The sequence below is a fragment of the Asterias amurensis genome, chromosome 2 (genome assembly GCF_032118995.1).
Source record: "Asterias amurensis chromosome 2, ASM3211899v1".
Classification (NCBI taxonomy): Eukaryota; Metazoa; Echinodermata; class Asteroidea; order Forcipulatida; family Asteriidae; genus Asterias; species Asterias amurensis.
In genome coordinates this window covers 4,221,075-4,242,490 of record NC_092649.1, presented here as the reverse complement: position 1 = coordinate 4,242,490, position 21,416 = coordinate 4,221,075, and the positions used below count along the sequence as shown (strand labels likewise).

At 38.2% G+C, this 21,416-nt stretch overlaps 1 protein-coding gene across 3 annotated transcripts; it reads left to right on the top strand.

The window, feature by feature from the left end:
* Window positions 1–122: 122 nt before the first annotated feature.
* On the top strand, window positions 123–20,643 carry LOC139954153 (F-box/LRR-repeat protein 5-like). 3 transcript variants are annotated; one of them, XM_071953849.1, is made up of 10 exons: window positions 123–248; window positions 3,548–3,694; window positions 5,282–5,476; window positions 6,716–6,854; window positions 7,600–7,803; window positions 8,426–8,715; window positions 10,102–10,184; window positions 12,271–12,897; window positions 14,405–14,644; window positions 17,874–20,643. In XM_071953849.1, the coding sequence occupies exons 1-9, from the start codon at window positions 165–167 to the stop codon at window positions 14,631–14,633; spliced, it is 1,998 nt and encodes a 665-aa protein (XP_071809950.1). In that variant the 5' UTR covers window positions 123–164; the 3' UTR covers window positions 14,634–14,644; window positions 17,874–20,643. The 3 variants fall into 3 exon arrangements, with proteins under 3 accessions (XP_071809950.1, XP_071809948.1, XP_071809949.1); XM_071953847.1 differs by having other exon boundaries at window positions 7,597–7,803; XM_071953848.1 differs by having other exon boundaries at window positions 7,597–7,803; window positions 14,405–14,649.
* The last annotated feature ends 773 nt before the right edge of the window (window positions 20,644–21,416 follow it).

Below are 21,416 nucleotides of genomic sequence, written 5' to 3'. Positions count from 1 at the left end.
TGTCAAACTATCGCTCTCTTGCAGAATGACGTCAAAGATGTCAACAGACTTTCCAGTAGACAGTCTGCTCACGGTCCATACCCGGATCCATAGTGCATTGATAAATCAGGCAAAATAAAGCATGCGGCAATTACCAGACCACAAAATATGGACGTTTGGCCGCAATGGCGCCCGCTCCAAGTGAAGTTGATGTTTTTTCGGGACCACACAGTCGCATGAAAGAACTTGTTCGCATCTATTCAAACAAGGTAAGATTTAGTGGTTTGTATAGTTTCATCTGAATAAACTTTAACTCTGTGTTGAGAGTGAAAAAGCCAAGGAAAACTTATTTGAATGTAAAGTATTTCATCATATTTCGTGATGACTGATGATGATGTTGTTCTCTCTGCAAGTTTTTTTTTACATTATTGATAACTTATTTGCCATCTGTAATACTAATGTAATGTGTCTGTCAAATTCTGACGCAAAAGTGTCCAGTGTTGTAGCTAGGACATTTTAAGTGGTGGGCGCAGCTGAATTTAAACTTAGTCAGAAATTGCGAGCAGTGCGCACGTACTTTGTTGAAAGGATTGTTTTCAGGGCTAAATATTAACATTCCAATCGTGCCAAATGCACATTATTGTAAGATTCAAGAATCACAATTTTTAAATATAATGACAATTGTTGTTACAAAAATGTGTTAATACAAAATAATTGTGATGCATTTGTTGTGAACAGACTGTTTTTGAAATAGTTTCTGCTGTTTGCTTGTTATAATCCCGCTGCGATGAAGTTGAACTTGAACTTTGAGGGTGGAGTGTCTCGATAGTCTCAGGTACAGTTTCATTATCAGCACAACTGAAGCTGCACGAGATACTTTTATATCATCTTCCTACTCCTAGAACTATTTCGGTTTCGTCCGGCTATCGTCTCCCGTAACCTCATAGGTTTATATCTCTCACGCGTTATACGACCCATGGTTCAATGATTTTTGGCATCAGGAATCTCTCTTTTTTTTTTTTTTTATCTCGCCAAAATTAGGCTCTATGTGTCCTTTGATGTAACAATGTGTAATCTTTCGACCAGAGAATCCACTCCACAATCTCAAAAATTGTTAAAAATGATAAATTCTTACCGTAATTTCAGATTCCCTATCTACTGTACGTGTACCTCTGCCAACAATAATTGAAAATTACCCGACCTCGTTTTGCGAAAATGCGTCACGAGAGGGCGGGTACGATCCGTGATTTGTGTACAAAACATACACGGAACCACGAAGCTCGCACAGGGCACCAGTATGTACACTTTTTGCACGCAGCCGTTTACATACTGGTACCCTGTGCGAGCTTCGTGGTTCCGTGTATGTTTTGTACACAAATCACGGATCGTACCCGCCCTCTCGTGACGCATTTTCGCAAAACGAGGTCGGGTAATTTTCAATTATTGTTGGCAGAGGTACACGTACAGTAGATAGGGAATCTGAAATTACGGTAAGAATTTATCATTTTTAACAATTTTTGAGATTGTGGAGTGGATTCTCTGGTCGAAAGATTACACATTGATACATCAAAGGACACATAGAGCCTAATTTTGGCGAGATAAAAAAAAAAAAAAAGAGAGATTCCTGATGCCAAAAATCATTGAACCATGGGTCGTATAACGCGTGAGAGATATAAACCTATGAGGTTACGGGAGACGATAGCCGGACGAAACCGAAATAGTTCTAGGAGTATCATCTTCCAATCTTTTCCCGTTTTCCAAAAAAGTCGTCCAGCTTACCGTACGTTGCGAGGCCATCTTAAAATTTACACAGATTTCATTCAAGTTAAAAACCCAGCGCGCTGTCACACATGTGGACGAAGCGAACGTGTTTACATGCCTACATGTGGGACACGCGAACTCGTACACTAGACTTTACACAGCCCCCTTGTACTGTTGTGTGGCGATACTGTTTGTATGTACATGGAATGCGTGAAATACCCGCGAAATCCTCACGACTAGACTTGTAGTGCACTCTAGGGTCTACCACAGCGCGCGCTGGTGTACACCACATGTACATACATACATCGTGTACATGTGCACGGTACCAGCACTGCTGTCTGCCTGTATAGACGGTACGCCTTCTACACTGTACTATAGTTCGTTCAATAAAAATGTCAGGGCATATTTCACGAAGAAAACTTAACAAGATGGCAAGGGGCAAGTTACGTGGGAAAACACGTTTGAGGTTATTATTGCTCGCAATTCTGGCTCAAACAAATTACAAACTGCATTTAAAATGACAACACGAAAAAACATGACATTTTAGTCTTGCAATGTGATCAATATCAGCAGAACTTTTAATTTTAGGGGAAATTTTGTGGTGGGCGGCAGTCTATTTTTCAGCAAAAGTGCCGGGCGGAAATAGTCAGTGCTGGGCGGGCCTGCCAACCGCCACCCACCGTGGCTACAACGCTGAAAGTGTCATCATCATAATTCAACATATTCATTTAAAAGAGAGAATTACGCGTGATATTAAGTCATGGATTTCCTACGTCGTCTTTAATGTATGCTTGTTGTAGTGCATCATTGAACCGTCCATATGATAGTCTAGAACAATTCTAGAGAACTAATTGAATTCTAAAATGAAGATTGAAATTGAATTTAGTTAAGTTGAAGGGTTATATAATATTTAAATAAGGTTTAACGCGATTCAGAACCGCAATGCGTTGTGGGAAGGAATATGGGGCGGTTTCTATGCAGTTTCTACGACTCGCACACGCAACGCCTATACATTTGTTTGTGTGGGTTCAACAGTGTCCTCTCTTGGTATTTTGCTACTCGCGATAAACCTTATATAATAGGCTAATTCTGTTGAATTTTTGTCCCTACATACTACTTCTAGAAATGTTGGGCATGTTGGGCCTCCTTATACGGTTCACGCAAGAACTGCAGAAATACAAGACTCTAAAAGGAAATTTGTGTAAACATTTCATTGTCACTGACGGAGCTATCACTATTATTCACTATCAGCCATCTGTCGAGTTGTCTCAACGACGAGTTGTCCAATCCATTGAGTTCTGTCAACTGTCAAGATGTCCAAACCTTCAAGTTTTCCAACGGACGAGTTGTTTGAACTCTGCGCGTACGCAACTCTCTCCAATTCTTTTTGCTCTACTTCCAAGTACCTTCAGGAGAAGTTGCGATAACGTAACTCCCCTCCCGAATAAGCTTGGGCGATATTGATTTATTTTATTCACGATATATCGCCGACAATAAATCGCGATATTCGATATAATCGCGATTAATGAAATTTGACATCATCAGTCTTCAAACTCCAAGTGAAAGTTGAAGAAGAGACAGTCATAGCATAGGACAGGTGTTCTAATGATCTGTTTTTCTGGTTTGACCCCAAACCTATGGGGTGCAAGATGTCTCAGCTAGGAAATACATTGCGATATTTAATCGATAGTGCCCAATGACGTTGCAACTTGTCCCAAGCCATGTCATTGTACTGTATAGACCATGATCTCTCATTCAGTTCAATGGCATTCAATGTTTCTCTCATTCCTATCTTTTTTGCTTACAGTTGGCTGTAACAGACTTCTCTAACTATGCTGACCTGAGGGAGTTACTTTGGAGTCTACGTTCGACATTCAGAGAGTTTCAAACTCATGAGTGTATTGAGAATGAGTGCATTATGCAGAAACTCAAACACAGGCTTGATTTTCTCAAGGTATGGTTCAGTTTTTTGGTGTTTCTCATGCAACTCAAGATTGTGTAATGTATGTTATCAGGGCCAAATTTCATGGAGCTGTTAAAGCACAAAAAGTAGCTAAGCACAACAAAATTATGCTTACAGAATATAAGGCTACCAGCCAAAATACAATTTCTCATGTACCATCTTTGATTTTTATACCTCGGTAACAAAGTGTGAAGTTTGATTGGTGAGAACCAATCACGTGCCGTGCAACAAATACGCATGTATCATGGCTAAAGATGCGCGCTAAGCGTAATGCACAGCGCGACGGGTAACATGAAAAGTCATGTACACCGGTGTACATCAACTTGATCGTTCCCACCATTGGTTGATTTCCAGCACTGTACGAAACACACGCGGGTTCGAGGGAACAGGTAAAGAACTGTTTCTTATTTGAACTGTTCGTCTGCTTATTAAACCATGATTAAACTATGCGTTGCTCCGTCTTAATAATGTTTGAAGATGACAACAGTACTTCGAGAAGAGGTATAACAACAAGGTATATCAAAACAATTGTTGCACGCTGTGACTAGGGTCCAGGGGTTTTGTACACCCTCAGTGGCAAATGGCACCGTCGGCTTCGCCTCGGGTGCCATTTTTCCCCCTCGGGTGAACAAAACGCCATGTATCCCGTCACAGCGTGCAACAGTTGTATACTGGTATCCTGCTCGTTTGCGATAAACAGAAAAGTGAATTTTTTTCTGCTCAAGCAGCTCTGAGAAATTGAGCCCAGGCTCCAATACATGTAGACTGTGCAGGTGTAGCCCACATGAAACATCATAATACAACTCAAACAAATACTATATTTTTATCAAAAATAAAATCTTCTCTTTAATTATATTTATACAAGTTTCTTGAAAATAAAGATACCTACCACAAAAAAAAAGGGAATTTGTTTTAAATACTGTTTTAATTTGTTTATGATACAATCATTTTGTCAAAATTAAACATAAAACAAACTTTAAAATGGGGATCAGGATTCGTATTTTTACTATGCCTAAATTTGTGCAAGCTTACATAGTTTGTATGATACTACATAGGACGAATCATTTGATTGTCAGCCTGGCAAAATTTGTTATTGTTTACAAGAAGCCAGACATGGACGAGGTCAAGTTCTATGATGTGTCATAACTTTTATTAAAATAACATCATTAAATGTAAAATTCACTTAAAGGCAGTGGACACTGCTGGTCAAAATAACTATTAGCATAAAACCTTACTTGGTGACGAGTAATGGGGAGAGGTTGATGGTATAAAACATTGTGAGAAACGGCTCCCTCTGAAGTGATATAGTTTTCGAGAAGGAAGTAATTTTCCATGAATTTGATTTTCAGATTTAGAATTTGAGGTCTCGAAACCAACCATCTAAATGCACACAACTTCGTGTGACAAGGGTGTTTTTTCTTTCATTATTATCTTGCAACTTCGTCGACCAATTGAGCTCAAATTTTCACAGGTTTTTGATTTTATGCATATGTTGAGATACAGCAAGTGAGAAGACTGGTCTTTGACAACTACCAATAGTGTCCAAAGTCTTTAAAGTTATGTTGTTTGTTTCTATAGGTGGAGAATCAAGCCGTGTACAAAGTGCATTCGGACAACCGTCTGAGTGACATGCAAGGCCTCCTGGAGGATGGATGTCATAGGACGGAGCATCTCCAGTCACCCAGTGAGATGAGAACCATCGGGAGTCAGATCAAAGACGCTCTGGACGTCTTCACCAAGAATTTCCTGCCTCATATGCAGGAGGAAGAGGAGGTATGGTTCCTGTTTTGCTGTCCTGCACTTTTTTACTTCTGATATATTTTTGAGTTTTTCTACTTTACAATTTCTTGTTTTCAGATGTTGACTTTCAATCTCGTAAATGTGACGGGCTGTACAAAAATGAGTCGCTTGTCGCACAACTCACAGTTCAGTACGGGGCTGGTTTTTTTTTTTTTTTTTTTTTTTTTTAATGTGGTTTTATGCTTAGAACTCTAGGATCTATATTTTCAAATTTTCTTAAATAATGTTTTTTTATTGATAAAGGTGAATAAAACATGTTCTTTTTGTTAATCCTTAGTCTTTAATAAGTTTTTAACTGGCTGTTTCCCCAGTTTGGGTTATTGTCAGATAAATGACATAATCAATTTTTCAAAAGGTCATAATTTTTTAACCAAACAAAACATCACTCAAGTGTGTATGATATGTCAAAAGTTCATTTCCCCCCTTGTGACTCATTTTCACAGAGCCCATCAAAAATGTGTTTATCTTTTCTTGGTTAGCTGAGTATACTTACCCTTGAGTTGAATCTTTGCTTATGTCCCCCTGAATAAAAACACTTTGCATGGTAAACCAAGTAAAAGTTTAATTTACATGAATGTATACTAAATTGTGCTTTTGAAACTAGTGGCTGGAATGTGCACAGTATTAATTGTGTTAATCGGTGTCCTGTGTGGATGTATTCACCGTGTGGTATCATATTGCAGGCTGATATGATTATCATTCAAAACCACATTGGATGATATAGACAAATCTAGACGCGCACCGGGTGCACAGGTGTTGAGCACCGCGTGCCACTGCTGCGGTGTACATGTTCCTAGTTTTGTGCACAAACACATGAGGAAATCATGGTCCTTTTCACTCTTTATGGAAATTTAATGTTTTCCTCAACGACTTGCACAATTTCCTTGCCAGGACATCATGATATACTAATGAAGATCACTGACCACAAATATTTGCATCTAAATAGAAACCGAATCATCTTGAAAATGTTGATTGTCTTCTAGGTGAGTTAAGGAAAAAGACATGTAAACTGCATAAAAGTGGCTAAAATGCGCCACATTTTGTCAGAATTTCAGTATTTTACTTAGTGCTTAACTTTCAAAAAAAATTCAAGAATGTAGTACATCGTTATATCATGTAGCCATGTCAGGGAAATTGCATAGATTGTCGAGTGAAAAGGTAAACGATTTTATCAGTCAACAACCTAGCCCGTCTTTTTTTTTGTCTGTGCAGTTTTTCCAGCCGTTATTGATGCAGTATTTCACATATGAGGAGCTGAAAGAGATTCGATATAATGTGATTGAGAAGCATTCTCTACACACTAAGTATAACCTCGAACAAGACAAGGAGTCGTCTCATGAGGATACCTCAGGTAAGAAACTCATTAGGGTGTCGCCATCTTGACTATCTACCGTTCAAAGCCATGTAACCGTACCGATGCTGAAGGGATAAAATAGTCTGGGCCCAATTTCATGTAGTAATGCAGTTTTTACAGGTAGAAAGAAATAATCTGCATTGTGTTCAATTCTGGCGTGTTTTTGGTTTTTCTTTTTCAATAACATCTGGGAGGTTCTTGGTCTAGATTAACGGATGAACCCAGGTCAACAAGCCAATTTCAGGAATGTTCACAAGTAAAATGAGTTATTTGTCGACCTAGGTAATTTAAGAAGAAAAAATTATACATTTGAAAAGAGCATTCTCTACTTAAATACTGTTAAAACCACATGTTGATACCACAGTTGGTTCAAAAGTTGTCAAGGTAGAAACACCAAGAGGTGAGACAAAATGATACTTTAAAAAGAATTGGTTTTAAAGTCGAGTTGATTATTGAACTTAAATGTGGCATGTTTTCTCACAATTCAAATATTAACCCCTTTTGAGGCACTTTTGCTTCCAATTCAAATGTTAACCCCTTTTTTATGTTATTTATCAGAAAGGAAGTTGACAATATAAAATAAGAAAAATTTTGCATTTTTAACATATTTGTGAAAATTTCACCCCTGTTTCGGCTTGTTTCTCCATACTAATATTTCTGAATAACAACTCATTTAGCTTGATCCGATCACATTTGCCATTTCATCTCTGTTATTTGCACTTGTATACTTGTTTACCAGCAGAGAAGGTGGATGGACTGAAAGAGGACGTTGAGGACAAGATGACATGCAGGGTATCAGGTCTCCCATCGGAGATTCTCCTTCAGATCTTCTCCTACCTGAACCCTAAGGATCTCAGTCACTGTGCTCAGGTCTCCTCTCACTGGAATGAAATGGCACTGGATGGATCAGTGTGGAAGAATCTCTACCCAGTCAGATGGGCGCAAGGTTAGGGTTTATACCATCCCTGATATAAGGCAGGGGTGTCCCCCAAGTGTTCCCATACTTAAACCCACTAACCCTACCTGAACCCTAAGGATCTCAGTCACTGTGCTCAGGTCTCCTCTCACTGGAATGAAATTGCACTGGATGGATCAGTGTGGAAGAATCTCTACCCAGTCAGATGGGCGCAAGGTTAGGGTTTATACCATCCCTGATATAAGGCAGGGGTGTCCCCCAAGTGTTCCCATACTTAAACCCACTAACCCTACCTGAACCCTAAGGATCTCAGTCACTGTGCTCAGGTCTCCTCTCACTGGAATGAAATTGCACTGGATGGATCAGTGTGGAAGAATCTCTACCCAGTCAGATGGGCGCAAGGTTAGGGTTTATACCATCCCTGATATAAGGCAGGGGTGTCCCCCAAGTGTTCCCATACTTAAACCCACTAACCCTACCTGAACCCTAAGGAGCTTCCCAAAACACAATAATAATCAGTGACCTCGGACCTGCAGTCCATGGGCTCTTGTCATAATGCTGACTGGCGAAATGTCATTCAGAATAATTTGAACAGCATAGAGTAATGAGTCTGTAGTATTGAGTTGAGCATTACACTCCTTTGTATTCATAGGTGATTGGAGTTTCTACTTTGACGAATCGGACGCCGAACTCCAAGACATCCCTCCCGAAGACGACGAAGAAGACATCTACGTGACCAAAGATGAAGACGCAGACTTTGACGAATCGGAAGCGTCAGCGGACAGCGATGAGAAGAACAACCGTGCAGTCAACCAATCAGTAACGAGTATCCGACGAGAAACGAAGATGCTGGAAGGGATCGCTAAATACCTGATTCCTGTGGTGGGTCACGGAGTGGAGAGATTGAATCTATCGCAGAGTAGAGGACTCAATAATGCAGTGGTAAGTGTCAGCTTGCTGCCCTCGCATGGCAAGAATGAGACATGTTTGCTTTGTGGTGTAAGCACTAAGGCTTTGCCTAAAACAAGGGACTGCAGCTATGGTTATTGCTGCCATTGCCAGCAGCAACAACGTTGTAGAAGTGGCTTGGACACGGCCTGCTAAGCCTGGAACAAGGGACTGTAGCTTTGGCCATTGCTGCCATTGCCAGCAGCAACAACGTTGTAGAAGTAACTTTGACACGGCCTGCCAAGCCTTTGAACTTTGAGAGGGCAAGGCCGTTTTCATTCTGCAAAGGGCACTTCCAATAGAAAATCTATTGAAGTGGCACCAATGCCAAGACCTAGGGCAACAAAAGCCAGGGCCTCCTTTTCATTTCAGGCTTGCCAGTATACCCTGGTGATTATTTTGATAGATTTCAATTTTGTGTTCATTTTCATTTCATTAAAGGGTTATCAGACATGTACATGTATCTGGTTGCAGTGATAGCAAGTCAATTGTATTGTTTAACTCAATATGCATAAACTATTGTTGATGTTGCTTTTAACTGTTGAAGACACTGGACACTATTAGTAATTGTCAAAGACTAGCCGTCACAGTTGGTGTATCTCAACCTATGCATAAAATAACAAGCCTGTGAAAATTTGAGCTCAATCGGTCGTCAAAGTTGCGAGATAATAATGAAAGAAAAAAACACCCTTGTCACACGAAGTTGTGTCTGCTTTCTGATGCTTGATTTCGAGACCTCAAATTCTAAACCTGAGGTCTCGAAATCAAATTCATGGAAAATTACTTCTTTCTCAAAAACTGCATTACTTCAGAGGGAGCTGTTTCTCACAATGTGTTATACCATCAGCCTCTCCCCATTACTCGTTACCAAGAAAGGTTTAATGCTAATAATTATTATGAGTACTTACCAATAGTGTCCACTGCCTTTAATCAAAATATGTATACGCAGCTTTATAATTCACATTTATTTATTTATTATTTACCCTTACTGTGCTGTGTTCTTATATACTGTATACCTATTTCTCAATCTTTTTTCAATGTTGTTTTGCAAATTAAGAGCCCTGGAAATGTATTGGTTGTTGTTAAAGTGCAATTTTTCATACTACAAATATGTGTTTTAAAAGAATCATTTAAAATGTCAAATTGGAGGTATTTGGGACATGTTCTTGCAAAATCAAACAAATACTTGAATTATCTAAACTTATCCAAAATGTTTACGTTTTGATGTAACATCTCATTAAAATTAAACAATCGACATTGTAAAGAGATTTTGCAACTCTTTCGGTGTCAGCCAATAATTTATACCCGACCCTGATGGGTTCTTTTGTTTTATTAAAACTACAAATCCAGTACTTTTTCTTTAAATTGGATGTTATGCAGGTTTACCGATTGCTAGCCAACACACCCAACTTGAAGTATCTAGATTTGTCACTCACCAAGGTCTCGGATATTGCTTTCAAAGGGTAAGACGGAATTATTTTCCTTGTGTGTACTTGTTTGTTTTTTTCTGCCTGTTTGGAACTTACTTTCTTTTTTTTGTTATGCCCTTTGAGTGATCTGACCTTGAGTCAGTGACTTTCCAACGGAAGAAATATAAACAACTACCCAAACAAAATCCAAGTGCTTCATGTTTGTATATGTTGTTGTTTTTTAGTCTCAAATTGAATTCTTTTCAGTTTGCGGCATGGCTGTAACTACTTGGCTCTTGGATTTGTTGGTACTTAATGCAATTTTTTATCTTTTCACTTTGTACACTGAATCGCTTTTAGCTTTTGGCCACCTGTGTCATTTTGATTGTGTTGATAATAAATATACTAGAAATATTCTACAACTGAAGTTTTGTCAACAGAGGAAGAAGTAAACATAAACATAGGCACCAGTTGTTTAGGTGTAGGAAGAAACAGTCTGTGTGCTTGCTAACATTTTAATTTCATGTCGCATCTTTTCTTCTAGCATTTCATTATTTTTGTTGTTTCCTTTCTTTTAGGCCTTGTGTGTTTTTACTGTTTCATCTTTACTGACTTGTCTCTTGTGATTTGTATTTTGGCCTAACTTTTGCGGTTTACTTAAATTTTTGCTTTTGTTTTTACATGTGAAGTGCATTGAGACCCTCGCTTTAGGCACTCCATAAAAATGTTATTGTTGTTGTTGTTTTTATTATTTTATTATATGGTTACAGTTTTCCCCTTGTTATTGTTTACATCATACTGGTCTGAAATATTTTGCATGTGATCCATGCTAGCTTTGATACCTTCTAATTTAGTTAGTGAGATGCCAACAGGAAAACGTACAGTGTGCATGTGCGTTTGAGTATGTGTGTACAGAGTGGTGAATGAATAATAGTATGTTCATCTGTACCATGGGTGTCCAGCTTAGGAAGTCAACCTAGATCTTCCATCCTGTCTAGGAGCTGCTAATGTCAGTTTCCAATTTCACTCCATAAGTTTAATTTTTCATTTTAAAGATGCTATGTCAGATTTTTGGCCGATTTAACACAACATTTTTTTTTTTAAATTCAATAGGTATTTTGATGGGGGTTGAGAAAGTTACAAGCTTTCGTTTGAGCCATTGCGTGAAAAAGTCTGCCAATTATTAGTAGCAGTGAAATAAAGTGCTCAAAATTAGTGTTTGACGGGATCCCGACAATATATCACGTGACCAATTCTTATGTGTTTTTATAAGAAACGTTTTAAATTTTTGTCATGGTTCCTGACCATTAAAAGTAAAAGTTAAACTTTTTTTCGTTAGAGTGGGTGATACTCTTTGAAATACCATTCACTCAAAAAAATCTATTTTTTAATGTTTGGGGCCAAAAATCTGACATAGCATCTTTAAGACATTGATTTCAATTCCAGTAGATAATCATAATACCAATAACAAAGAACAGTGAGAGGATAAATGGAAATGGGGGCATAGCCAGAAAAGACTAAGCTTGTGGGACGTATACCCGGACAACACAAAAACACAAATGGTCTAACATTACAAGTCCAGTATGAGTATATGATTTGAGGCATTGCATGGTGAGGTATCAATATGTATTTGGTTTGCGGTAACACCATGTGTGTATCTACTTACCAGGGCCCATTTTTATAGAGCTGCTTAAGCACAAAATTTTGCTTAAGCAAAGAAATCCTTGCTAATAGTAAAATCAGATCACCAGCCAAGACTCCACTAAATTGTTATGCTAAGTAAACAACAGCTAAATACCAGTCAAAATTAATGTATATGGCATGAAATTTTGGTCAGTAACATGTGTAAAATAAGCGAGCTATTTTCGTGCTTAAGCAAATTTTGTGTTTAAGCAGCTCTATGAAATTGGCTCCAGGTAGAGTAGTTTACAACATTTAACTACACAGAATAGACTCCATGTGAACTAAAGTGGCTAAAGAAATGCAACTTAAAACAATAAATTAAGACAAGGCCTAAGGGTTCAATTAACAATAACACAGCGGGAAATCACAATGAGGCGAAAACTAAGAGAAATTATTGGTCAAGCAAATAAATAAATAAAGTCTGTTTGCTATAAATGTAACACTTTTCTTGTTTTAGATTTGGTAAGAATGGCTCCGGACGGCAGCTGAAATATCTGAACCTTGCCGGATCCACCAGCATCTCCGACTCAACTCTGAGGAGACTCGCGGCTGCTATTGCACCCCCGATGAAAAAACAACAGCCAAAATGTGACAACACAAAAAGGTCTAATGAGATATCCTGCACCAGCAGTGAATGTAACAGCCATTGCCGTGGCACAATCGCTGTCGACGAGTTACCGACCGACAAAAATGGCCGACCGATGGTGCGTTGCCACAAACACACAGTCAGTGGATCAGAGATTGCTCACCCGACACGTACTGTTACCAGACTGAGCAGTACTAGAGAGAGGATAAATGTTATCTTGAGTGATGACGTGTCTCAGCGTGACGCAGATGTGACCCAGCGTGACGCTGATGTGATTCGCCATGACGTGACTCAGTGTGACGCTGATGTCACATCTTACAGGACAGAGGGTGGTTTGAGCAATGACAGAGGTGCCATAGTGGCCCCAAGGACTTGGAGCTCCAACACCCACTCAATAAAAGACACTATTAACCAGGAAGGCAATGATACTGAGGGGCGGAGTCAATTGGAGTTTCTCAGCCTTGCTGGATGCTATAAGGTCACTGATAATGGGCTAAGGTGAGATGGTATTAAATATTCTGTACCATGTTTCGTGCAGGGTTGATATATATCTACCTTAAACAGCTACCTGAGCGGAACGTTTTCAACAGAAATTGTATTTTTTCTTGTTTATAATGCACTTGTTCACCATTTTGATTTAATTTTGATATGTGTACACTTCTGAACTTTTCGTAATTATCAAGTAAAAAATCAGGCCCGTACCTAAAGGTTTTTTGAAAAACTAAAAACACTTCTGCCGTTGAGAGCGGGCGTCAAAGGACAATGCCGCTGACGCCATTTGTGGGAGTTTGCTTTGTTATACATCCACGCTGCAACAAAGCGGCTTTATCTACTTATGACGTTTTGAGAGTGATTACGTAACGGGGCTTTTCGCAAATCTCGCAGAAAAGCTCTGGACAAGGGCATACAAAATGATTGTTTTTTTACACAATTGAAACCTATTTATAATCATATGACTCAATTTCCTTATTCATCGAAAACATTTTAAGTGGAATTCAGCAAAGTTCACGACTTGACATTTTTGTTCAAGCAGGTCTTTAATCTGATTTTTTTGCCCTTGGGGAAAAATCAGAAAAACTTTGATTAAATAGACTTTAAAGTCCTCTGAAGCCCATGCCGTAATATGTAGGTAAGCCCTTGTACTCGATAAGCATTCCTCTTTTTTTTCAATGACCAATTATCATGCCTGTTTATAGTGTCTATCATGAAAACTCAATATGCTGGATTTGCTATACAATGCACTACCAAGAGTTTTGCATCAGTGACTGGGCGAGGTCGTTTTCAAAGACGGCATTTTGCTTGGCTCCAAGACTGCTGTTATGGGCTGATGAGATTGTACAAATCTTTCATTGGGATGTAGTGATGTATGATAAGATTTATTGTACTGCAGTTAGTGCCATGCGCACAAAGTCAACATGATATGATCAAGCATGAGGGGCTCCGTGGATACTTGAACGATCTTTTTAAACACTTGTTAAATGCTGCGTTGCCTTAAATGCTCCATTAAAGGAACATTACAGAATTGGTTTTGCTAGCAAAAAAGTTGCTGGCAGTGTAAGCACTTTCTGTAATCCACAATGTACATAAACTGACAAACCTGTAGAAGTTTGAGATCGATTTGCCATCTGGGTCACGAGAGAATAGTGAAAAACCGATTACAAATTTTGCATTGCATCGATGCCAAAACAAAAATGAATAAACCGCTCACTGAGCGATAAACTCAAAACGCGAAAATACGTTATTTATTTCTCATCAAATATTAAATTTCAGACAGAAAAATTTAAATATTTCAAGGGATGTTTTCTACTATCATCATCATTAGACCGTGTAAATTTTATGTAAATCTGTGATCTTCACGATTTCTGTTTCTTACCAATTCTGTAACGTTCCTTTAACTGTATTACACATGGGAACATTGAGTCCACTATTTTGGTGATAGGTGAATTGGGTCAATATGTAATTTGTTTTTTCTTCAATAAATGTCATTTTGTTTGCGTTTTTGTAGATTGTTAGCCACTAATGGAGGGCTCCCTCATCTGAAGCATCTTGACCTATCAGGATGCCTCAACGTCACATCCGCTGGACTCAACCAGCTTGCAGCGGTCTGTCACGGCATCATTCATGAGGAGTTCTTCTACTGTGATAACATTCTAGAGGGTCCGTACCCAGACACGGCCAGCGGCTGCCAGAATCTTCAGTGTAGTAACTTGGTGTGTTGCCGTAGTGGCGAGTAGAGACTGGGAAGGTGAGGTACGTTTCTCTTTTCAATAATATTTGCTTGTCAAGTTGACCAACTATCCGTAGCCATTCAACCATTGGTGGAATTTCGTGGCCCAGCGTTGTAGGTTGCACGACCCAACCTCTGGGCCCAATTTCATCAAGCTGCTTTTAAAGCACAAAATTTTGCTTAAGCAAAAAAATCCTTGCTTAGTAAGATCAGGTTTACCGGCCAAGACTCCATTCAATTGTGATGCTAAGTAAACAACAGCTAAATACCACTTACAAGCAATGTATGTGGCATGACATTTTGGCCAGTAACATGTGTATAATAAGCGAGCTATTTTCGTGCTTATGCAGATTTTTTGCTTAAGCAGCTCTATGAAATTGGCCCCTGGTGTTGTCAGTAGCAGAGTGTGGGTTTGAATACTGGTCATGTCACTTGTGTCCTTGAGCAAGGCACTTGCACCGTTTGCTTCGTAAAAAGTTTGAAGGTAGAGCATTCTGCTCTGCCAGCCAGGTTCCTAGTGGATGATGCCATGCCTCATCCATATGGACTGTGAAAGCCTGTTTCGGCCCAGAAGTAGGTGGTAACAAGCCCCTGGTGGCAGTTGACTTGAGTTGACAGCCTTAATCAGTTAATGTAGCCCTTACCTTGAAGTGGCAGTCCTGCGCGTGATATCTCATAAAAACAAAATCACGGATTTTGTTTGATAGAACTCCAGCAATATTTGGCACCCTTTTTAAGGAACACGTTGCCTTGGATCGGTCAAGTTGGTCTTTGAAAAGCGTTTGTAACCGTTTGTTATCAAATGCATACGATTAGAAAGATTCCACCCAAGTATCACTCGAAATTGCGTGGTTTTCCTTTTACCTCGTTGACTAACACGATGGGTCATTTATGGGAGTACAATTTTTGACTCTTGTAAATAGCCGACAGTGTTAATTCTCGAAGTAAAAGGAAAACCACGCAATTTCAAGAAAAATTTCTGTGGATCATTGTATTCTTCTTTCAAATTTTTTTTCTAGCCATATATGCATTTTATAACAAACAATTACAAACGCCTTTCAAAGACCAACTCGACCAATCCAAGGCAACGTGTTCCTTTAACAAATTCTGGCTAGTGGATAAAACCTTGATTCCCCAGCCACCTCCTTTATAGTATCAATGCAAATAATAGACCTGCATGTCTTGCGCTTTATTAGAACATTTTAAGACCACTTTGGTTCCACATACATTACATTGATCAACCCATGAAGGAAACAAAATCACAATAATAATAGTCCATAGTCTATACATGTAGTTAGTTTCCATGGAAATTATTTACAATATCCTTTGCACGCTTAAATTTATTCCTAAAAGATCGATAGATTTCAGACGAGCCAATGATTCTAATATTGATTCAGGTGCTGTTAGTACAATGTGGAAGATTTCTATTGATTAACCCTCAACCCCCCTCGAGTGGTTTTCGCTACAATCCTTCCTCACTCTAACAAAATCCGATAACATAAACTCAACATCTGAACTGATGAACTCTTGTCAACCCAACACCCAAACTGTTGGACTCTGATTATGGTGGTATGCTTGACTTTTATCTTGCTGTTGAATATTTGATATTGTTTATTTGTTCTTAATCTCTGATATTATTTTAATCTGTGGTGTATTATGTATATTAAACACAGTTTAGCCCATGGGATACAAGTTTGATTTTTAATGAAGCAATAATAATAATAGTTAATAACAATAATAATACTCTCTTGTTCGTGCTGTGATAAAATCAACTAAATAAATATAAGGGTATATATAACGCCATGAAATAATTACTAGCATAAAACCTTACTTTGTAACGAGTGATTGGAGATGTTGATATAAAACACTGTGAGAAACAGCTCCCTCTGAAGTGACGTAGTTTTCGAGAAAGAAGTAATTTTCCATGAATTTGATTTTGAGACCTCAGATTTAGATTTTGAGGTCTCAAAATCAAGCATCTGAAAGCACACAACTTTGTGTAACAAGGGTGTTTTTTCTTTCATTATTATCTTGCAACTTCAACGACCAATTGAGCTCAAATTTTCACAGGTTTTTCATTTTACGCATTAATGTTGAGATACACCAAGTGAGAAGACTGGTCTTTGACAATTACCAATTGTGTCCAGGGTCTTTAAACAAAATCAGGCATAAAAATTGTTGTTTTTGACAATGTTTAAATCATGGCACTTTAAAACAAAATCCCCATGTTTTATAATTTTATCAATGGTTGGGGGGAAAAATAAGAAGAAAAAGGAGGAAAAATGGCTCAGCTGTTTTCCTGAGTGAACCTTGATGGCTAATTACTAGACGAGTGACACTGAAAGAAATCATGATTGGTCATTCAGTGTCAACCTCCACGTCTCATCTGATCCGCGGAGAGAGTTTCTTGATAAATTATCAGTCGTAGATGCAATCAGACAATCAAGCCTAGGGAAATTTACTTCTCGCGCTAGTCTCGCCTCAAATGGTTGCCTCTTCGACCTCTTTAAAGGCGCTGGACCCTTTCGGTAAGCAGTGTTGTCCAAGGCCCACACTTTGTGTACCACAACTTCTATATCAAATAACAAACCTGTGAAAATTTAGGCTCAATTGGTCATCGGAGTCTGGAGAAAATAACGGAAAACACACTCTTGTTTCCGCGCGATTCGCCGTGTCATGACATGTGTTTAAAATAAATCCGTAATTCTCGTTAACAAGAATTTATATTCTTTTACTGTTTTCTCAAAAAGTAAAGCATTTCATGGAATAATATTTTCGGAGAAGTCTTTCACCATTGCCTTCTGTAAACCCTGTAAGTTATTTGTAAATCTGTGAACTTTTTTTTTTTTCTGAACCGAAAGGGTCCAATGGCTTTAATTCCCAAGATGCTTTGCCCCAGGTACAATGGTAAAATTCACGCTGAAAGGATTTAAGGATTACCATCAATGTCTGATTGTTTTTCAAAATTAAACATGTCGTGAATAGTCATGAGCCATGTTATTGGTTCACCTAATAGGTAGTTGTGACTATTTTTGTAGTAAGCAGTCGCGACTATTTTTGTAGTGATCGAGGTGGCACGATTGACTGAGTAGATGAAAAACAGGTAATGGGGACTTGGCAAAGCAATCAGTAGTCGCGACTACATTACTAGTTGCACTAGTTGCCCAGGCTTAGACACAATCTTTGATTTTTGGGGGTTGGTTGTTCTAATATAGGTGTTTTTTTTTCTTCAATTTTTTTATTTTAGTTTCCGATGAACAAAGACTGGCAAGAACTTTCAACAAGGTTTACAAGGGATTGGCGTAGAAGTAGACAACAAGTCTTCACAATTCATCATCAGAGATCAAAGTGTATTTAAAGCATAATTTAAGAAAGGGTTTAAATTAACAAGAATAAATATAGCAATCTTTGGTTATTTGCGTAATATAGTCATTCCTCAAAGCTGTCTGGACAATTGTGCATTCCAGACATTTTTGATAATGTAATATGGTAAAGCTAAATGAGTCATTTGTCAAAAAGAAAATCAGTATGGAGAAACAAGCCAAAACAGGCCAACAGGGGTGAATATTTCAACAACCAAATTTTGTAAATTTGAATACCCCAAAATATTTTATTTTACAGTGGCAGCTTCTTCCCTGATAAATAACACCTAAAATGGTTTTAAAAAATTGTTTACTTTTTCTCAGTTTTGTTCTCTTGCATTTCTTGGTCTTTATACCTAAACAACTTTTGATCCAAAGATGGTATCAACAGTAGTATTTACAGTCATAGTATGTTCTTTTCAAATGTATAAAAAAAAGTCCTGGGTCAACAAACGACTCATTTTGCTTGTTTACGGGAACATTAAAACAGCTTTTATTTGATGACCTGCAGAGGTAGTATTATGACTATGATAATTTTCGTCGCTGATTTTAAGTAATAATATAATTGCTTTTTAGGCAGAGTGAAAAAATAGACTTGTGCTAGTCATCAGCTTACTTTGAAACTGTCTGAAGTATATGTTATTCAAGATTATTTAATATCTATAAACTTCAATAGTTATATATCTTTTGATTCTTTCATAAGAAAAGGAACACCCCGACTCAATCATTTTGATTGGAAAATGTAATTCAAACAAATCTTGGGGGGGGGGAGGTTATAAAACTAAAGGCATTGGTGACAAATACACCGATTTAAAAATGTGTGTCACTGTTAAAGGGAAGGTACACGTTCGGTCAAAATAAATATTAACTTGAAAACTGACTTGGTAACGAGCTTTGGAGAGTCAATGATAGTATAAAACATTGTGGGAACCGATTTCCTCTGAAGTAATGTAGTTTTTGAGAAAGAGGTAATTTCTCACTAAAATAATTAAAGACTTCTAGCTAGAAGTCTTTAATTCCTATCTGAAAGGAAACAAATACGTCCAACATGGGTGTTTATCTTTCATTGTTTTCTTGCAACTTCAATGACCGATTATAACCAAGGCCCTTACAGAGCAGGGCCCACTCTCATGGCTCTGCTTACCGTAAGCACAGAATCGGTGCTTATGGCAAGCGTATTTCACGGGTTAGCAGCGAATTTTGGCTTCTGTGCATGCGTACTTCACATTGCTAGGCGTTCTATGCTTACAAGGCTAGTGCAGAAATTTGGCGCTTGCACGTAAGCGGGGATTCGTGATCGTAAGCGCAGAATTCGGTGGTAAGCAGAGCCATGAAATTGGGCCCAGGTCTAAGCGCAACAAAATTCTGCTTACCAGAATGATGTTACCAGCCGAGATACCAGCATGCATGTACAATCATACAAAATTATTTAACAATATTTGCTACTAAAGCAGCTCTATTAAAATTGTACCCAGGCTAATGGATTACTGTTTATTTAAAAATGTAATCAAACTTTCTCTTGTTAGCCTAGCGGCGTCCTGGCGTCGATTTCACAAAGCCTGAAGATTCATCTTAGTATGATTTGTCAGTATAACAATATCTCCATGGTAATACCATAGTGATGTGTGTTGTGACGCCACACTTTGCTAATGATCAATCTTAAAGGCAGTGGACACTATTGGTAATTACTCAGAATAACTATTAGCATAAAACCTCACTTGGTAACGAGTAATGGGGAGAGGTTTGTAGCATTTAACAATGAAACGGCTCCCTCTGAAGTGACGTAGTTTTAGAGAAAGAATTAATTTTCCCGAATTTTATTTCGAGACCTCGGGTTTAGAATTTGAGGTCTCAAAATCAAGGATCTGAGAGCACACAACTTTGTGTGACCAGGGTGTTTTTTCTTTCATTATTATCTCGCAACTTCGACGACCAAATGAGCTCAAGTTTTCACAGGTTTGTTATTTTATGCATATGTTGAGATACACCAAGTGAGAAAAGCTGTCTTGGACAATTAACCAATAGTGTCCACTGTCTTTAAGTCTTGTGAAATCAAACCCCTGGATTTTGTAATGTTTAAATGCATGGCTTTACTTGTACTTTATACAGGGTGTTGCATGGGTTAATGTCGATAGTGTACCCAAGCGAATGAAGTCTTGCAGGTTTGTTGTGACCCATGAAGAATGAGCAGAGTATACTGCTCGAAAGGTCAAGACTACTAGGGCTCTTCTCATCTCCAACACTCTCACAAAAGAGATTTACCCGGTACACATGGTTAAGCGCAGTGGACACTATTGGTAATTACTCGATAAAGTTTTGTTTAGCAAAGTTTTTTATATTACCGTAAAAAGTAAATAAACATTGAATACAAATGCCGTATATATTATATAACAAAAATTACCTATATCACTGATAGATTAATGTCACTGTGCTAAACATACAGCACCTTTGGCTACGGCTATAGCTCATGGCCATTGACTGCAGTAACAATGTTAAAGAATTTTAGGCGTTCCAGCCATAGCCACTCCTGAAGTCATCAATTCAGACGCAGCTTCAATCTTTGTTAAAAACGTGTTTAAATGTTTTGGGACTTGCATGTGATCCATACAAAATGGTGGCCAATGTTTGCAAATAAAGGAAATGTCAAAAGGTCAATGCGCAGGCATGAGACTTTGCTCATTGTTACCAAATAGGCAATATATGTAATGTCATACAGGTTTGTGTATAATTTGAAGAGATGTCAAGTGGTCCCAATTTTATCAGTTCTATGCTTGAGTGATTTTCATTTATGTTCACAGATACTAATGGAGTGGTCTAGAAATAGTTCATGTTGATACTTCTATGTTTTGTTTTAGCAGAAGTAACTAACAGCTTTTTATTCTCAGTTGTATCACAAGGGCAGACGCCTGGGGTGTGTGTGTGTTTTTTTAGAAGACAAGAATGATGCCCAGCCAAATCCCTCATTAAAATAAATAATTAAAACTTAAAGGCAGTGGACGCTATTGGTAATTACTCAAAATAATTATTAGCATTAAACCTCACTTGGGATAGGTTGGCAGTATAAAACATTGTGAGAAACGGCTCCCTCTGAAGTGGAGTAGTTTTCGAGATAGAAGTAATTTTCCACGAATTTGATTTCGAGACCTCAAGTTTAGAACTTGAGGTCTCGAAATCAACCATCTAAACGCACACAACTTCTTGTGACTAGGGTGTTTTCTTCTTTCATTATTATCTCGCAACTTTGAGAACCGATTGAGCTCAAATTTTCACAGGTTAGTTATTTTATGCATATGTTGAGATACACCAACTGTGAAGGCTAGTCTTTGACAATTACCAATAGTGTCCACTGCCTTTAACACTGTATAAGTTTTAATTGTTAACATTATAGGGATGCATGTGTAGCAAGCACCTAATTTGTGTACATATTT